At 44.8% G+C, this 20107-nt stretch overlaps 1 protein-coding gene across 1 annotated transcript; it reads right to left on the bottom strand.

Annotated features, from left to right (window-relative positions):
* Positions 1-1676: 1676 nt before the first annotated feature.
* LOC124655184 (putative F-box protein At5g52610) lies at positions 1677-3863 on the bottom strand. The gene is made up of 3 exons (XM_047194125.1): positions 3816-3863; positions 3262-3338; positions 1677-3072 (listed from the first exon to the last, which is right to left on the bottom strand). Exon 3 carries the CDS (start codon positions 2985-2987, stop codon positions 1788-1790), a length of 1200 nt encoding a protein of 399 aa, XP_047050081.1. The 5' UTR covers positions 2988-3072; positions 3262-3338; positions 3816-3863; the 3' UTR covers positions 1677-1787.
* Positions 3864-20107: the final 16244 nt, after the last annotated feature.

Genomic DNA, 20107 nt, shown 5'->3' with positions numbered 1-20107 from the left:
CAAGATTGTTATGCAGTATATAATTTTTTTTTACTTTTTCTATACCAAAATTATGTCTCTTTTTGCAGATTATGACTTGCTCTCTTTGTTTCTTTCTTTTTTCTCCATATGTCTGTGGAAGATAGATTTCTAGATCTTTAGTTGCACAAGTATCTAAGAAGGATTTCTGTCAGGCCAAATTTCTAACTAGCAGACCAGAAATTATTTTCTCTAGGTCAAATTCGCGCTGAACATGAAGAACTTTGGACATTGAGAATGTGTCTGATTCTTAAAGCGAATGTAATTTCTAGCTTTTTTGAATTTCACTTTTTACCTTATAGTCGTCTATTTGTGATCCCATTTAGTGAGAATTATACTAGAATATCCTCTTAACAAAATTTGAGCCCAATTTTAGGCCCACGTAAGCATGTTGCCTATTTGGCTGGGCAAGTGACCGGCTGTTGATGTTCGATTGTAGGACTGGTGATTTTTCTACAGTAGTATTATTTTTTGTTCGCTCTTCCCTGCTCCATTGTTATTTCTTTGTATGATATCCTGCTGATGCCATACGTCTTCCGTCTATTCTTAATTATTTTTTTACTTGCTTCGTGTTTATTGTGCAGGTAATGCTGCATTGCACGGGTTACCGCAAGGTTATCTGTTGTCCAATGATTTTACACCTCTTTCCGGTTTGTTTGCCTTTTTACTTTGGTCGTCCCCTGTTTTCTTTTTGATTTTCCCATCCTGTCATTTGTACTTTTCTCAGATTTGTATGAAGATCATTCCCGTATTCCGGAATTTCCGTCTTTTGTTGATGAGCATCGTTCTTCGCCTGGTCGCGGTTTTTCCGCCGTATCCATGTATCCAACGGCAGGGTTCTTGGACTCCTCTACCGTCAGATTTGTTCTGCTGGTCTTGAGTGGGCTGCACCGTCTTCTGGTACTGATCGCCATGCTTCTGAGTTCGCGTTTGGTGCTCATTCTGCTGAATCCTGTGCATTGGTTCCTTCGATTCTGTCCGCCAAAAGCTGTACTGACCTAGCTGCAAGCTGCGGTCTATAATCTGGCTATCTTCTGTTGTTGTACACTCTGTACTAAACTAGCTGCAATCTACCTTTTGTCGTACCCCGTTCAAGACTACCAGTAATTTTTTCTAATAAATCAGAATGGAGGTAGTACTCCATAAGCCGTGTAATTAAATGTCAATTGTATTAGCATAGATGCATCATTCTTCAGATATTAACAGTTCAGCGTTCAGGTCCATACAAAAATGCCACTGAACCAGAAGAAAATAGACATAGCCTTACTGCAACAGCAACTCTACTTACTGAAAGAGTAAGGCGGCACAACACGGCTGCTGTTGTTCTATGGACTGCAACCCAGAGCCTGACATGCCCGCTATTGAACACCAACATGCTACGGGCAGTGCAAATACCTCCAAATATACAACAGGTGTACTCATCCATATGTTGCAGCCAAACCAAATTATCTACCTAAACAAAACCTAGCACGACAACACCCACTCATCCACTTGATCAGGTAATACTTACCTGAAACAGCAAATATAATCTTAAGACATACTCGGCCTCTGCGGACTTAACGGTACAACTACAATACTTTTACAAACACAGATTACCTCACACGGAGCTTCCTAAGTCTCCCATTGTCACAAAATGGAATCTCTACATGCATGCCCGTTAGCATGTTTTAGCAGTTCAACCTAGTAGTTATCACAGAACGTTCCTAGACATGATATAATGTTGCCGTAGTTCATTGCAGTGGAACATGGGACAATGGTCGGAGCAATGGCTAAGGACTAGCCGTGCCCAAGTAGAGTGCTAATGGAGCAGCAGACACTGTGGGGGTGTACCCAAACGTGTTTCCAGAATATTGTTCGCTCGGCCTCTGCGGACCTCCTGCTATTGGGAGCTGCTGGCGACGGTGAGCCGGGACGAACGACACTCGACCATTGTAGCTGTAGGCAGGCGGCTTACCCTTGCTCGCCTCAAACAGCACTTTCCTCGGGCCAAATTCCAGGCTCCTTTTCATGCTGCGAAGGTACAGTCCCCCATCAGTCCAGTCGCTCAACAATACCCATGCCCCTGGGAAGCAGCCGACACCTCCCTCTTCAGCTTCAGGAAACCACACGTCCCACTCGCAGTGTCGGCCGTAGGTCACCACGCAAGGCGTTGAGTCCACCAGCCTGCAGTAGTCTGCCATCTCTGACCTTGGGACATCCAGCCGCAAGCGCACGGCCGCCTCCAGTGTGACCTTCTCCGTCGCCAGATCAAAGCGCACAAGCTTCTCGTATGTGCCACGCTTCCCATGACCACTTCTCGTGGGCCAGTACACAGCCCCATCCACGCACGAAGGGTCACCGTATGCCTCTCCGTATACCTTGTGGGCCACGTGCACCCTCGTCCAGCCCTTGCATGTCCCCACCGTGTACACGTGCAGTTCTTCGTCATCAACGGACTCTCCCTCTCGCGGGCTGCTGTCTTCGAGGTAGCCATGGTGTACGATCTTGTATCGCCAGGACATAGCATCGAAACCAAAGCAGTAAGCTGCAGGGTTGACTGTCCACCTTGGCCCCGACACCTCTGGTGGTTGTGGCACCACGAGCGACTCGCTAGTAAATGGCTCTACAATTTTGATGGAGCCCTGACCAGATTCCAGGAAGCAGAGCAGGCCGTTGCAAGTGCCTATCAGCTTATCCCACCTGCCAACTGCGAGCTCGGCCGTGAGCTGCCCGTGCTCGTCGAAGAGGAAGCCCCTGCCGTTTGGTAGATCTTTGCAGCTGCCATAGGCGCATCCCGGAAAGAAGACAATGGTGTGGGTCGGGGGCAGCCGTGGCTTCTGGACCATGTGAGCGTGGATGAATTTGGTGTCGGAGATGATGTCCCTCCACTGTTTGCAGACGCGGCGGAGGCGCCGGAGGTCGCTCCCAGGGAGGCGGAGCAGGATGCTGACTAGGACGTCCTGCGGTAAGAACGCGGTGACGGTTGCCATTATCTTGTTCTTGTTGGAATGGAACCCTTCTGATGTGGACACGTCACAAATCACATCAACTTCCCATGTAGTAGTATGAACCTAGCTGTGAAATTCATTGTGGAATTGAGAAGAAGTGTCATAGTGTGCTGAATAATAATTTCATGAAAACATATATACAAACACAACACAAGCTCTGCTGCTTAAAATGAACTCTGCTGTTACTAACATTTATGAGGCGGACCAGGATGCTGACTTGGATGTCTTACAATAACGCGATGGTGGTTGCCATTACCTTGTTCTTGTCGGAACCCTTCCAATGTGGAAGCACCTCAATTCGCATCAACCTCCCATGCAGTAGTATGAACCTAGCTGTGAAATTGATAACGGGATTGAGAAGCAGTGCCGTAGCGCGCTGAATATAATTTCATGAAAAACACATTCAAACACGACAGTTCAGCATCATCATATTTTTTTGAACAGTCACATAATCCCTTTATACAAGCACATCCATTCGAGTATGCAAGGCTAAAGGCACTAGGATATAAGCTCGGTTGCTTAAAATGAACTCTCTTGTTACAAATATTTAGGAGAAATCTATTACATGTCAGTGTGAATGTACCAAGAAATGAGATCCTCTAAAGTTCAGCTGGTCTTAAACATCTCGACTCTAAACAATGAAGAAAGTACATTATATTATTTTGAACACCACAGTATCCTATACCCTCTACCGTATACTCCTACTACAGTTTCTACTCTGAGTATTTGACCTAACCAGTGCCAATCTATGTAAGTAAGCGATGTGGACCAAAAGAGGCTCGAATCGTGTTACAGCGCAGTAGCTCTTACCAGAATAGCCACCGGCCGGGGAGGTAGGTCAAACCGCCGCCGATGCACGCCCTGCCTCCGCCTCCCTCCTCCTCCGCCGCCTCTCGGTCACCGGCTCGCCCAAGATCTCTGTCGCTTAGTTACCACGCCAACCTCGAAACTGATATTCCGACAGCGAGAAGCCTCGGAGACGGAGAAAAGATCCGGGCTGCTCGGAAGGAGGGAGGGAGGCAGGCGGCGGAGGATTCCGGCGGCGCTGGCTCCGATTTGGGGATGGGGACAGGAGCTGGCTGGAAGAGCTAGGAGATGGAGTGTCACTCGCGGTCGGGCCAAAAGAGGCCAGTGCACGGGTAACTCCGTTGGTGGGCCGTCAAGAGATGGGCCAAAAGAGGCCGATGAGCCCAGACGTCCAAGCTAACCTTTGGCATATTATCTCTTTTCGTTGAAAAAAAAGGCTTTCTTTTTCTCCTTGTTAGATTTTGGGCACACGAACCTGAAACTGAAATGGTGTGCCACCAACACACGTGTATGCATACTGCAGCTTCAAAGAAAATGCCCATTGGAATATTGTAGCCACGGTGGAAACAGTCCTATTGCTAATTTCTCTGATCCAAGATTGTAGGTTCAGAGTATATCAATCAACAATGTTTGTTGCAAATTACTCCAGCTTCCATGCCTTCTAAATACTACTACACAGCAACATACAGTCCTACTTGTTCGTAATTTTAACTTGGAGTAGCAAGGATAGTTCTCGCACTCCTCCCAAAAGAATGAAAGATGCTTCTTACAACCCTTCCTCCTGCGAGTAGTGTATTCCTATTCTCCAAATCACTCGTCTCCCTTTCTCATATGAATACAGGTAGTGTAGCCTATGGGCGTGCACCTTTAAAAAATCACTCATTTCCGCAGCAGCTCCACACCTTTCATGATCCTCCTCCGAATATACAGGCACACAGGGAAATATTCAGCTTAACACACAGTCACAGAGGGACTCCGAGCCTGTTAAAATCCGCCACATCTGAGGCATCAAACCATACAAGTCATAAAAAAGTTGTGGAACGAAAGCTACACAGAAGGTCACTATAATGTTTGCAATGAAGCACATGTGAGTATAAACAGAGTAGCATATGACACGAATCCGCCACACATGACCTGCTCTTTCAGTTTTCACGTAGCATATGCTACAAGCCTACAAGGTAGCAGCAGGTACTCTCCAAACAGACCAGTTGTGCAAACAAAAGCTTGCAATCATTTCATATATAGAAGAACACTAGAATGTTTCGAATGAATGACAAGATAAACAGATGATTACTCGATATCTCTAGAAGGGGCATTTACATATTGACCTATCAAATGGATCAGCCATCAACATATCATGTAGGTTGCTTCAAATGGATACTATACGCTCTCTCAAAATGAAATCGAGCATCTCTAGAAGCTCTGTTATCCAGCTCTAGCCGCCTGCGCTGATCAGCAATCCATTCCTTGTTGCCACTACCATAGGCACCAAATCTCATTACCTTGAGCACCCTTGCATTCAAAACAAAGAACTTGGCGAAGTTGACATCAGGTCTCATGCCTTGATAGTTGTCCACAAATATTTCTTTGAGATGGAGATCAAGGTATTCAATAGGATCAGCCGGGTCATATTGTCGCACATTTTCCATACCCTTCCTAAGATATGACTGCAAAAGAAGAGAACAAACTATGTAATAAAAAAGAGTAACTTCTTCATAGCTCGGACCTAATCACATCAAGATGAGTTGCATGATGTGTGAATCGAGAATTATTGAACAACATAGTCCCCTAACAGGTTCCATTTATTGCCCTGGAAGTCTCCTAGATGTAGGTTTAACCACTAGATTTGTCGTTGTAAAAGTGGTTAGCATTTAACAACAAAGATTTTCACTCACCTGGATGTACAACTTATCAATGCAGGGAAAGCATCTAATGAATCCAACAGTTGCATCCAGATTGGGGCCAATAGATTATTCTAGAATTAACACCTTCACAGTGCGAACCAATGCGGTCAAGCTGATGGGGATCATTTCCTGGAGCAAAAATAACCAAATGTAGGTTTCAAAAAAAGACTTGTTCTACCTTAACAACTATGGTTCCAATCACAAGTTCGGATATTTTGCTAGACAGGCAGCCCAACAAAGTTAATTTTGGTGCGAAAATGACTCTGATTGTTCTTGGATACCCCGCACCAAGTTGAACCAATCTCTCAAGGGAAGGTGCATCCTCAATGACAAGCTCCAGAAACACATCTGCTTTTCGGTTACAGGAACCATAGAAACTAATACTCCGGAGAGTTAGTGAGACGATCCGAATGCTGCTGAACCCGCGGATGTTCTGAAGGTTAAGTCCCTCGAGCACAGCCGACCAGCAGGTTGTGGATGGTATCCTCCGAGATAGAGACACGATCGAGCTTAACAGTGGCGCACCAAAAAAGCTATTCTGTGGCGTATGGGCGGTGCGCCACAAAATTATCGCCATAAAAATAAGAATTCTGTGGCGCACCTGCCCATGCGTCACAGAAAGCCTTATTTTTGTGGCGCACCGGCGGTGGTACGCCACAAAAAAAAATTTGAAACTCAAAAAAAAGGCGGCCAGATCTGGGGCCGCCGAATTTTTAAATTTTTTTTTAAAATTTCGCAGGAAGGCTGACGGAGGTGGGTGGTTGGGTGGGTGGGTGGGGTGGGTTGAGGAGGAGGCCGGCCGAAGGAGGTGGTGGTGGAGTAGGAGGAGGAAGTGGTGGTGGTGGTGGAGGTGGTGGTGGTAGAGGAGGAGGAGGTGGTGGAGGAAGAGGAGGTGGTGGTGGAGGATGAGGTGGTGGTGGAGGAAGAGGTGGTGGTGGTGGAGGAGGAGGAGCACGAGGAGGTGGTCGCCAGAGGAGGAGGTCGGAGGAGGTGGTGGTGGAGGAGGAGAAGTAAGGAGAAATGGAGGAGGGCAGCAGAAAACTCAGATTTCAGAGCTTAATTCTGTGACGCATGGGCACTTGGTGCGCCACAGAATTTTTCGGATTTTCTATTTTACAGCAAAAAAATCTTTATTTTGCCGTAAATTTTTACTCTTTTCGAATTTGGGGATTATAAAATTTTTCCAACCGGCAAGCCCTGGTGAATTCGGATGTAGAATTTTCTCCCGGTCATTTTGATATATTGTGCATTTTTTCCGAGTTCGTATGCAACCAGGAATCCAATTTGATCATTTTCTAACGCAATTTTGCAAAATAAAGTCAAAATTCATGTTTGTTAATTTTAAGTAGTACTAGATGACATAATACATGGGCTGCTCGAAGGATTTTATTTTTGTAATTTCTATCTATTTATTTTATATTTTACAGAGGTCAAAAAAGCGATCAGGGGTGGAGTTGCGTGGGGAGCAAAAAAGTCGTATGTGGCGCATGGACTCATATGCGCCACATAAATGTGTATTTTCTGTGGCGCACTATCCCATGTGCTTAATTATGTGGCGCACCAGGTCCGCCACAGAACGTCTTATTTCTGTGGCGCACATGGTACCGTGCGCCACAGAAATAGTGAAACCAATGTTTGAGGCTGGCTAGGTGTGGGTCCACCTTATTTCTGTAGCGCATGAGGTTCAGGTGCGCCACAAAAATAAGCTATTTTTTGTGGCGCACCTAGTCTGCGCGTCTAAGAAATTGTTCCTATGGCGCACGAGTAGCTGGTGCGCCACAGAAATAGAATCCCATCATATAAGGCTTTTCCTACTAGTGTAAGCTGCTTCAGCTGAGGGAGACATAGTGCAGGGGCGGCAGTAATCTCGGTGAAATCACAGCAGGAGATGCTGGCAACACGCAGTGTATCCGCGAAGCGGAGAGCAGAAGGCGGCAGCGGGTGCAGCGGCATGGTGGCCGGTCCTGAGATTTCGGAGGCCCGGGCGAAACTGAAACTTTTGGTCCCTCTTACTACTTTTTTCGCATGTATGAGATGATGAAAAATAAATACTTTTAAGTATACACAACTTCAATATTCATAAAAACAGTGTTTACATGATACCTTAAAATTTTCTCCGCCAATTCCTAGAAGCAAAGTCCATGACAATGGAATCAATATCAAACTCATCCATCAACTTCTTGTTGATGTATAGAGTTGCCAAACCAGTTAACCCGCTCCTACAAATAAGTACAACAACTGCTAATCAAAATTCTTAACCTGTAGAATTCCAAGAGAACTGCAGCGGGCGTTCTTACCTTCTATCTTCATGTAACACGCAGATTCGATGATTGTCTGATTGACAACGACCGGACTGGGACTGCTAACTGCGACGGCCACTGGCCGACGGACTAGCAGGTACACCGTAGTCCGCAGGAGGGCAACAATCAGCAGATCGTCTCGCGGTCGGTCGGTCGCGATCGGCGAGAGCGAGGGCAGGAACCCGGCGGCCTGGGCGATAGCCACGAACCGCGAGAGGGCAGGCAGGGAATCGACAGCGTCGGGCTTGGGAAAATTGGCGATATTTCACATATCGATAGATGGAACAGATTTCAGACGCTGACTCAAATCGTGGCCGGTCAGCTGGATTGGAAACCAATAGGAATAGAAAATGTCCAACTGTAGACCAGACCCATCTAAAAGGTCCAGATGGATTGGAAACCAATAGAAGAGGAAAAAAATAGGCACAGAGATAAAACGTGCCACGCCATCGTGAGTTGTTTATCCACCGTAGCGGCCCCATCGACCACCTCACCTCACCGGTGGCGACGCAACCCGCCCCGCCGTGGCACCCAATAGCCAACAGCCACCCAGCCTAGCCACATCGACACGGAGCGCCCCGCCGACCAAGACGACGTGTTCCGTGGCCGACCTCACTGCGCACCCTCCCGTTCCGCCTCCAGGTCGCCAGAACAAAGATACTAAGTTGACTACTCTGATATTGGGTTGGGCTTTAAGAATCTATAGGCATAAAAATCATTTTTCTGATAGGCTATGAGGGCCATGGCCCAGCTTGCCCCAGTGTAGCTTTGCTAGTGGACGAAATCACGGTGGAGCATTCGGAACAAGCATACGACGAGCTTGTCTCCTCACGCGGTCACGCCACAACGACCAATCCTGGTGCTGAGCGGGACACACACCTCCCTTACTCCCTCCTCTCCCGATGTGTCGTGCTAGCAGTGCGGCGAGACCCTAGTGATGTAGAGTAGTAGAGTAAACATCGGGATGTTCTTGTTGCATGAGGCCTTCGAGCACCACTAGGGTCGATACTTCTATAGCCTGCGAGACACCGCCGAAAGATGCAATTCAATACTATGAGCACATATCCGTTGCCAATCAGATATTTGGACCTCAAGAACATGGAAACATTTTTGCCTTAGTGAAAGAACCAACAAATTATTAATGAGAAAAGTAGGAGGACAATCTACACATCTATATATTCGTGACATCTAAAATAGATAAATATATATTATATCAGTCTATGTCAAGATTTTGGTTGACACATACGCTCTAGTAGTCTAGTGTTATCTACCAAGATATTGAAGAACACAAACTGACACGAACATATGAAAGTGCACGATAACATTTATAATAATATATATGGAAAACAAATGTAGGTGTTAGCTAAATAAAATTATTAAGCCAAGAAGGAATATGATTTTCATTCCTTTATTTTGGAGAATTTCATTCATTTTCTTATCTTTAAGGGAGATTAAATTTAACAGAAACATATTAACAATGTTAGAAATGAAAATAAAATACAGACAAAGGTTTTGATGTGAGATCATTCGGATGTAGTGCAAATGCATTTGACAAGCAACATTTAACATTCCATATAAGTATTTTGTATCATTGGTTTACTATTAATTATGCTAAGAAAAGGAGAAATTATGGAATGTACATTTAAATTGAAAGAATAAACTACATACAAGTAAAACAAATTAGTATAAATGAGTGAATATTTATTCCAAACTTAGCTTGCATATGTTGGACCAGATTTTTGAATTGCAAATATTGCATATGAATAAATATGGTCTAGGTACCTCGCCCGTATCGTGGTTGTGGTCTCCCGTCACTGGGAAATCTCAGATAAACCCAAAACCCCATGGATCTCCTCCTAGGCCCTGTTGTGCCGTCGATCTTTGCAGATGCCATAGGCGCAATCCAGAAAGAAGACAAAGGTGTGGGTCGGGGGCAGCCGAAAGCTTATAGTCATTTCACACACAAGGACCCTAAAATGTTTGCAATGAAGCACATGGGAGTATAAACAGAGCATCCCTTGATCATGAGCATATGCTACAAGCCTACTACAAGGTGCAAACAAAAGCATGCGATCGTTTCATACAGAAAAGCAATAGAATGTTTTGAATGAATGACGAGATAAACATGTGATCTCTAGAAAGGGCATTTACATACTGACCAATCAAATGGATCGGCCATCGACATATCATGTACGTGCTTCGAACGATAGAGGCGTGAGAGGGAGTGGATGAGGGGATGCGGTGAGGGAGAGAGTGGATGTGGGACTAGACAAAAGTGGCGCGTAAGGAAACTGCTTTTTAAAAGTACTCTTTGAAGGAGATATGCCCTAGAGGCAATAATAAAAGTAGTTATTATTTATATCTCTATGTTTATGATAAATGTTTATATATCATGCTAGAATTGTATTAACAAGTCCCTAGTATGCCTCTTAAACTAGCTTGTTGATTAATGGATGATTAGTTTCATAATCATGAACATTGGATGTTATTAATAACAAGGTTATATCATTGTATGAATGATGTAATGGACACACCCAATTAAGCGTAGCATAAGATCTCGTCATTTAGTTATTTGCTATAAGCTTTCGATACATAGTTACCTAGTCCTTATGACCATGAGATCATATAAATCACTTATACCGGAAAGGTACTTTGATTACACCAAACACCACTGCGTAAATGGGTGGCTATAAAGGTGGGATTAAGTATCCGGAAAGTATGAGTTGAGGCATATGGATCAACAAGTGGGATTTGTCCATCCCGATGACGGATAGATATACTCTGGGCCCTCTCGGTGGAATGTCGTCTAATGTCTTGCAAGCATATGAATAAGTTCATAAGAGACCACATACCACGGTACTGAGTAAAGAGTACTTGTCGGGAGACGAGGTTGAACAAGGTATAGAGTGATACCGAAGATCAAACCTCGGACAAGTAAAATATCGCGAGACAAAGGGAATTGGTAATGTATGTGAATGGTTCATTCGATCACTAAAGTCATCGTTGAATATGTGGGAGCCATTATGGATCTCCGGATCCCGCTATTGGTTATTGGTCGGAGTGAGTACTCAACCATGTCCGCATAGTTCTCGAACCGTAGGGTGACACACTTAAAGTTGGATGTTGAAATGGTAGTACTTGAATTATGGAATGGAGTTCGAATATTTGTTCGGAGTCCCGGATTAGATCCCGGACATCACGAGGAGTTCCGGAATGGTCCGGAGAATAAGATTCATATATAGGATGTCATTTTATGTGAAATAAAATGTCGCGGAAGGTTCTATGGAAGGTTCTAGAAGGTTCTAGAAAAGTCCGGAAGAAACCACCAAGGAAGGTGGAGTCCACAAGGGACTCCACCTCCATGGCCGGCCAGCCCTAGATGGGGTGGAGTCCCAAGTGGACTCCACCATAGGGGGCCGGCCACCCCACATGGGAGGTGGGAATCCCACCTTTGGGTGGGAGTCCTAGTTGGGCTAGGATTGCCCCCTCCTATGGAAGGTTTTGGTTTCGGGTCTTATTCGAAGACTTGGACACCAACACTTGGGTTCCACCTATATAATGAGGGGCATAGGGGAGGGGGCCGGCCACACCAAAGCCACCACCTTGGCCGCACCCCTTGGAGGCCGGCCACCCCTCTCCCCAAACCCTAGCCGCCCCACTCCTCCTTCTTCCCCGCACGCTTAAGCGAAGCTCCGCCGGGATCCTCCACCGCCACCGACACCACGCCGTCGTGCGCGTCGGATTCAAGAGGAGCTACTACTTCCGCTGCCCGCTCGGAACGGGGAGGTGGACGTCGTCTTCATCAACAACCGAACGTGTGACCGAGTACGGAGGTGCTGCCCGTTCGTGGCGCCGAACCGATCGTGATCAAGATCTTCTACGCGCTTTTGCAAGCGGCAAGTGAACGTCTACCGCAGCAACAAGAGCCTCATCTTGTAGGCTTTGGAATCTCTTCAAGGGTGAGACTCGATACCCCTCGTTGCTACCGTCTTCTAGATTGCATCTTGGCTTGGATTGCGTGTTCGCGGTAGGAAAATTTTTGTTTTCTATGCAACGTTATCCTACAAGTGGTATCGTAGCCGTGTCTATGCATAGATGGTTGCACGAGTAGAACACAATGGTTTGTGGGCGTTGATGCTCTTGTTATCTTTAGTTGAGTACTTTGCATCTTTATGGCATAGTGGGATGAAGCGGCTCGGACTAACTTTACATGACCGCGTTCATGAGACTTGTTCCTCGTTCGACATGCAACTTGTATTGCATAAGAGGCTTTGCGGGTGTCTCGTCTCTCCTACTATAGTAAAGATTCAATTTACTCTTCTATTGACAACATTAGTATCAACGTTGTGGTTCATGTTCGTAGGTGGATTAGATCTATATCGAAAACCCTAAACCACGTAAAATATGCAAACCAAATTAGAGAGCGTCTAACTTGTTTTTGCAGGGTTTGGTGATGTGATATGGCCATAATGTGATGATGAATATGTATGAGATGATCATTATTGTATTGTGGCAACCGGTAGGAGCCTTATGGTTGTCTTTAAATTTCATGTTGAGTAGTATTTCAAAGTAGTTGTAATAGTTGCTACATGGAGGACAATCATGAAGACGGCGCCATTGACCTTGGTGTTTCGCCGACGATGATGGAGATCATGCCCGAAGATGATGGAGATCATGTCCGTGCTTTGGAGATGAAGATCAAAGGCGCAAAGACAAAAAGGCCATATCATATCACATATGAACTGCATGTGATGTTAATCCTTTTATGCATCTTATTTTGCTTAGATCGCGACGGTAGCATTATAAGATGATCCCTCACTAAAATCTCAAGATAATAAAGTGTTCATCCTTAGTAGCACCGTTATCAAGTCTTATCGTTTCGAAGCATCTCGTGATGATCGGGTGTGATAGATTCGATAAGTACTTACAACGGGTGCAAGACGCTTTTGCACATGCGGATACTAAGGTGGCCTTGACGAGCCTAGCATGTACGGACATGGTCTCGGAACACGTGATACCGAAAGGTAGAGCATGAATCATATGATTGATATGATGAACACTTTGAGTGTTCGCCATTGAAATTACACCTTTTCTCGTGATGATCGATTTGAGGTGCGATGGATTTGGTTCGTGTGATCACTAAGACAATGCGAGGGATATTGTTTTGAGTGGGAGTTCACCTAGATTTTTAATTATGTTGAATTAAAATTTGAACTCAATTTGTCATAAACTTAGTCTAAACTATTGCAAATATATGTTGTAGAGATGGCGTCCTCAATCAATTTTAACCAGCTTCCTAGAGAAAGAAAAGCTTAAGAGCAACGGTAGCAACTTCACCTGATCGGTTCCGTCATGTGAGGATCTTCCTCTCGGCGGAAATCCGCAATATGTGCTTGATGCACCGCTAGGTGACCCTCCTGCGAGAAACCGAAACCGATGAAGTAAAAGCTGTTTACGAGACTCGGAAAACTCGGTACTCTCAAATTCGAGTGTGCCATCCTGTGCGATCCGGAATCCGATCTTCAAAAACGTTTTGAGCACCACGATCCTCATGAGTTGATGAATGAGCCGAAAGCTATTTTGAGACTCATGCGGCCGTGGAATGCTATGAAGCATCGAAACATTTCTTCAGTCGTATGATGGAAGAAGGCAGCTCCATTAGTGAGCACATGCTCGCCATGACCGGGCATGCGAAGAAACTCGGTGACTTGGGAATAGTGATTCCTAACGGATCGGGGATTAATCGTGTCCTTCAATCATCGCCACCAAGTTATAAGAACTTTGTGATGAACTACAATATGCGGAACATGAACAAGGAGTTACCTCGAACTTTTTGGCATGCTAAAAGCTGCCGAGATTGAGATCAAGAAAGAGCACCAAGTGTTGATGGTCAACAAGACCACCAGCTTCAAGAAACAGGGCAAGTCTAAGGGAAAATTCAAGAAGGGTGGCAAGAAAGCTGCCACGCCTCCTATGAAACCTAAGAACGGCCCTAAGCCCGATGCTCGAGTGCTATTACCGCAAGGAGAAGGGACACTCGGAAGCGTAATTGCTCCAAGTATTTGGCAGATCCGAAGAGCGGCCTTGTCAAGAAGAAGAAAGAAGGTATATCCGATATACATGTTATAGATGTTTATCTCACTAGTTCTCGTTCTAGTACTCGGGTATTTGATACTCGGTTCGGTTGCTCATATTTGTAACTCGAAACAGGAACTAAAGAATAAACGACAACTCGCTGAAAGATGAAGTGACGATGCGCGTTGGAAACGGATCCAAGGTCAATGTGATCGCAATCGGCACACTTCCTCTACATCTACCTTCGGGATTAGTTTTAAGCCTAAATAATTGTTATTATGTACTCGCGTTGAGCATGAACATTATATCTCGGATCTTGTTTAATGCAAGACGGTTATTCATTCAAGTCTGAGAATAATGGTTGTTCTATTTTTATGAATAATATCTTTTATGGTCGAGCACCACAAAAGAATGGCTTATTTCTGTTAGATCTCGATAGTAGTGATACGCATATACATAACATTGATGCTAAGCGAATTAAACTTAATGATAATTCTACTTATATGTGGCAATCGTCGTCTTGGTCATATTGGAGTGAAACGCATGAAGAAACTCCATATCGATGGATTACTTGAATCACTTGACTTTGAGTCACTTGATAGATGCGAAGCATGTCTAATGGGAAAAATGACTAAGACTCCATTTTCTGGTATGATGGAGCGAGCTACTGACTATTGGAAATCATACATACCGATGTGTGCGGACCAATGAGTGTAGCATCGCGCGGTGGTTATCGTTATGTTCTAACCTTCACAGATGATCTGAGTAGATATGGGTATATCTATTTCATGAAACATAAATCCGAAACTTTTGAGAAGTTTAAGGAATTCCAAAGTGAAGTAGAAAATCAACGTAACAAGAAGATTAAATTTCTACGATCCGATCGCGGAGGTGAATATCTAAGTTATGAGTTTGGCATGCATTTAAAGAAATGCGGAATACTTTCACAATTGACACCGCCGGGAACACCACAACGAAATGGTGTGTCCGAACGTCGTAATCGAACTCTCTTAGATATGGTTCGTTCTATGATGTCTCTTACCGATTTGCCGTTATCATTTTGGAGTTATGCATTAGAGACAGCCGCATTCACTTTAAATAGAGCACCATCAAAATCCGTAGAAACGACACCGTATGAATTATGGTTTAATAAGAAACCTAAGCTGTCGTTCCTTAAAGTTTGGGGTTGCGAAGCCTATGTAAAAAAGTTACAACCGGATAAGCTAGAACCCAAAGCGGAGAAATGCGTCTTCATAGGATACCCTAAGGAAACTATAGGGTACACTTTCTATCACAGATCCGAAGGCAAAATCTTTGTTGCTAAGAACGGAACCTTTCTTGAGAAAGAATTTCTCACTAAAGAAGTGACTGGAAGAAAAGTAGAACTCGATGAGATTAATGAATCTATACTCGTTGATCGAGTAGCGCAGATCGGAAGATGTACACTGTACCGCCTACACCGGCAACGAGAGGAAGCTAATGATAATGATCATGAAACTTCGAACGAGGAAACTATCGAACCTCGCAGATCGACAAGGGAACGTGCCACTCCTGATTGGTATGATCCTTGTCTAAATGTCATGATTGTGGATAACAATGATGAGGACCCCGCGACGTATGAAGAAGCGATGATGAGCCCGGATTCCAACAAATGGCAAGAAGCCATGAAATCCGAAATGGGATCCATGTATGATAACAAAGTATGGACTTTGGTAGACCTACCTGATAGCCGAAAGGTCAGTCGAGAATAAATGGATCTTCAAGAGAAAAACAGATGCCGATGGTAATATTACTGTCTATAAAGCTCGACTTGTCGCAAAGGGTTTCCGACAAATTCAAGGATTTGACTACGATGAGACTTTCTCACCCGTAGCGAAGCTAAAATCTGTGAGGATTTTGTTAGCAATAGCTGCATTTTTCGATTATGAGATTTGGCAGATGGATGTCAAAACGGCGTTCCTTAATGGAGACATTGAGGAAGAGTTGTATATGGTACAACCCAAAGGTTTTGTTGATCCTAAAAATGCCGACAAAGTATGCAAACTTCAGCGTTCAATCTATGGACTCGAAGCAAGCATCGAGAAGTTGGAACCGACGCTTTGATAAGGTGATCAAAGACTTCGGGTTTATACAAGTGTCATGGAGAGGCCTGTATTTACAAGAAAGTGAGTGGGAGCTCCGTAGCATTCCTGATATTATATGTAGATGACATATTATTGATCGGGAATGATATAGAACTATTAAGCAAGTGTAAAAGGTTATTTGAATAACAGTTTTTCAATGAAAGACCTTGGTGAAGCATCATATATATTAGGCATCAAGATTTATAGAGATAGATCAAGACGCCTAATAGGGCTATCACAGAGTACATACTCGGACAAGATTCTAAAGAAGTTTAGAATGGACGAAAGTAAGAAAGGGTTTTTACCTATGTTACTGTGCAAGGTCTTGAGTAAGACTCAAGGACCGGCTACGGCAGAAGAAAGAGAAAGGATGAATCAAATCCCCTATGCTTCGGCAGATAGGCTCTATTATGTATGCCATGCTATGTACAAGACCGGATATAGCGCATGCTGTTAGTTTGACTAGCAGATATCAAAGTGATCCAGGAATGGAACACTGGACAGCGGTCAAGAATATCCCGAAGTACTTGAAAAGAACTAAGGATATGTTTCTTTGTTATGGAGGTGACCAAGAGCTCGTTGTAACAAGTTACACCGATGCAAGTTGGAACACTGATCCTGATGACTCTAAGTCACAATCTGGGTACGTGTTTATATTGAATGGTGCTGCAGTAAGCCGGGCAAGCTCGAGCAGTGCACGGTGGCGAAGTCTTCAACAGAATCGAGTACATAGCGGCTTCGAGGCTTCATCGAAGCGGTATGGATGAAGAGGTTCATTGTAGAGCTCGGTGTGGTTCCTAGTGCATTGGACCCTTTAATCATTTACATCGTGATAACATGGGTGCCATCGCCAATGCACAAGAGCCAAGGTCACACAAGAGGCTGAAGCATATCAAGCTGCGTTACCACTCGATTCGCGAGTACATCGAAGATGGAGAAGTAAAGATTTGCAAAGTACACACTGATCCGAATGTAGCAGATCCGTTGACTAAAGCTCTCCCTAGGGCAAAGCATGACCAACACCGAATGCCATGGGTGTTAGGTATATTACAATGTAATCTAGATTATTGACTCTAGTGCAAGTGGGAGACTCGAAGGAGATATGCCCTAGAGGCAATAATAAAAGTAGTTATTATTTATATCTCTATGTTTATGATAAATGTTTATATATCATGCTAGAATTGTATTAACCGAAACATTAGTACATGTGTGATATGTAGACAAACAAGAAGTCCCTAGTATGCCTCTTAAACTAGCTTGTTGATTAATGGATGATTAGTTTCATAATCATGAACATTGGATGTTATTAATAACAAGGTTATATCATTGTATGAATGATGTAATGGACACACCCAATTAAGCGTAGCATAAGATCTCGTCATTTAGTTATTTGCTATAAGCTTTCGATACATAGTTACCTAGTCCTTATGACCATGAGATCATATAAATCACTTATACCGGAAAGGTACTTTGATTACACCAAACACCACCGCGTAAATGGGTGGCTATAAAGGTGGGATTAAGTATCCGGAAAGTATGAGTTGAGGCATATGGATCAACAGTGGGATTTGTCCATCCCGATGACGGATAGATATACTCTGGGCCCTCTCGGTGGAATGTCGTCTAATGTCTTGCAAGCATATGAATAAGTTCATAAGAGACCACATACCACGGTACGAGTAAAGAGTACTTGTCGGAGACGAGGTTGAACAAGGTATAGAGTGATACCGAAGATCAAACCTCGGACAAGTAAAATATCGCGAGACAAAGGGAATTGGTAATGTATGTGAATGGTTCATTCGATCACTAAAGTCATCGTTGAATATGTGGGAGCCATTATGGATCTCCGGATCCCGCTATTGGTTATTGGTCGGAGTGAGTACTCAACCATGTCCGCATAGTTCTCGAACCGTAGGGTGACACACTTAAAGTTGGATGTTGAAATGGTAGTACTTGAATTATGGAATGGAGTTCGAATATTTGTTCGGAGTCCCGGATGAGATCCCGGACATCACGAGGAGTTCCGGAATGGTCCGGAGAATAAGATTCATATATAGGATGTCATTTTATGTGAAATAAAATATCGCGGAAGGTTCTATGGAAGGTTCTAGAAGGTTCTAGAAAAGTCCGGAAGAAACCACCAAGGAAGGTGGAGTCCACAAGGGACTCCACCTCCATGGCCGGCCAGCCCTAGATGGGGTGGAGTCCCAAGTGGACTCCACCATAGGGGCCGGCCACCCCCCACATGGGAGGTGGGAATCCCACCTTTGGGTGGGAGTCCTAGTTGGGCTAGGATTGCCCCTCCTATGGAAGGTTTTGGTTTCGGGTCTTATTCGAAGACTTGGACACCAACACTTGGGTTCCACCTATATAATGAGGGGCATAGGGAGGGGCCGGCCACACCAAAGCCACCACCTTGGCCGCACCCCTTGGAGGCCGGCCACCCCCTCTCCCCAAACCCTAGCCGCCCCACTCCTCCTTCTTCCCCGCACGCTTAAGCGAAGCTCCGCCGGGATCCTCCACCGCCACCGACACCACGCCGTCGTGCTGTCGGATTCAAGAGGAGCTACTACTTCCGCTGCCCGCTGGAACGGGGAGGTGGACGTCGTCTTCATCAACAACCGAACGTGTGACCGAGTACGGAGGTGCTGCCCGTTCGTGGCGCCGGAACCGATCGTGATCAAGATCTTCTACGCGCTTTTGCAAGCGGCAAGTGAACGTCTACCGCAGCAACAAGAGCCTCATCTTGTAGGCTTTGGAATCTCTTCAAGGGTGAGACTCGATACCCCTCGTTGCTACCGTCTTCTAGATTGCATCTTGGCTTGGATTGCGTGTTCGCGGTAGGAAAATTTTTGTTTTCTATGCAACGTTATCCTACACTCTTAGCATAGGGTGAACCATGTGCCAGATAAGGGATAAGAGCATCTCCTTTGCTGTATCAGAAAAAGTGACTAGTTTAGCGTGTGAGATCTAAATTGTGCTCCAACAGCTGGTGCTGTAAAGTGGCGCGGGCTGCAAAAACGTTATCATGTGCGCTATATCTACCGCGCCGGAAAGAGCGCGCGGTACAAATCGCGCGCAGAAACAAGTACCCAGTTTTACAGCTCCAAACTTTAGAGCTTCTGTTGGAGGAGAATATATTCTCACGCACGAAACACAGATAGAGCGCGCCGCAAAGTAGTTTTACATCGCCAAAATTTGGCGCGTCTGTTGGAGATGCTCTAAGGGCGTGTGTCATCAAACCCTCGCGAAGGTAGGGTTTCTTTAAAGTTTTCCGTCTAAGAGTAAGTTACTCAACTTATCTTTATATCTAAAAGAGAGTGAGTCGAGAAAGGTATATATCTATACTTCTTCTAAAACAAAACCCCACTAAGTGTAATTAATATTTATCTATCTCAACATGCAAGCTATCCACATCACCTATTCGCTTAGCCAATCATTTATCCACCTCATCCCACTAATAGTTCTTACTTATTATATATCTCCACATGCAATATATTCATATTATCTATTTTTAACAATTAAACTAGCAATGCCATCTTTTGTTTTCAGCTCGATTGATAATATCGCACCCTCCTGTTACATCATTATATAGTTAAGTCATGTGCAACTTGAACATCGAAATAGTTTGACAATAAAAAGAACTCTTGATAAATAAAAAAAATGGAAAATAATCCATGGAGATAAAACGTGCCACGGCATCGTGAGTTGTTTATCCACCTCACCGGCCCCATCGACCACCCACCGAGCCCAGCCACAGCGACACGGAGCGCCCGCCGACCAGGCCGACGTGTTCCGCGGCCGACCTCACCGCGCGCCCACCCGTTCCGCCCGCCTCCACCTCCAGGTCGCCGTCCTCCCTCCTCCGCTCGCCACGCCACCAACCTCGCCCT

This window comes from Lolium rigidum, chromosome 5 (assembly GCF_022539505.1).
Source record: "Lolium rigidum isolate FL_2022 chromosome 5, APGP_CSIRO_Lrig_0.1, whole genome shotgun sequence".
In the NCBI taxonomy this organism is placed as follows: Eukaryota; Viridiplantae; Streptophyta; class Magnoliopsida; order Poales; family Poaceae; genus Lolium; species Lolium rigidum.
This window is presented reverse-complemented; position numbering and strand designations above follow the sequence as displayed.

What these genes read in the sequence shown, in the direction of transcription:
- LOC124655184 (XM_047194125.1), bottom strand. Translation starts at nt 2,987, where the DNA reads ATGGCAACCGTCACCGCGTTCTTACCGCAGGACGTCCTAGTCAGCATC.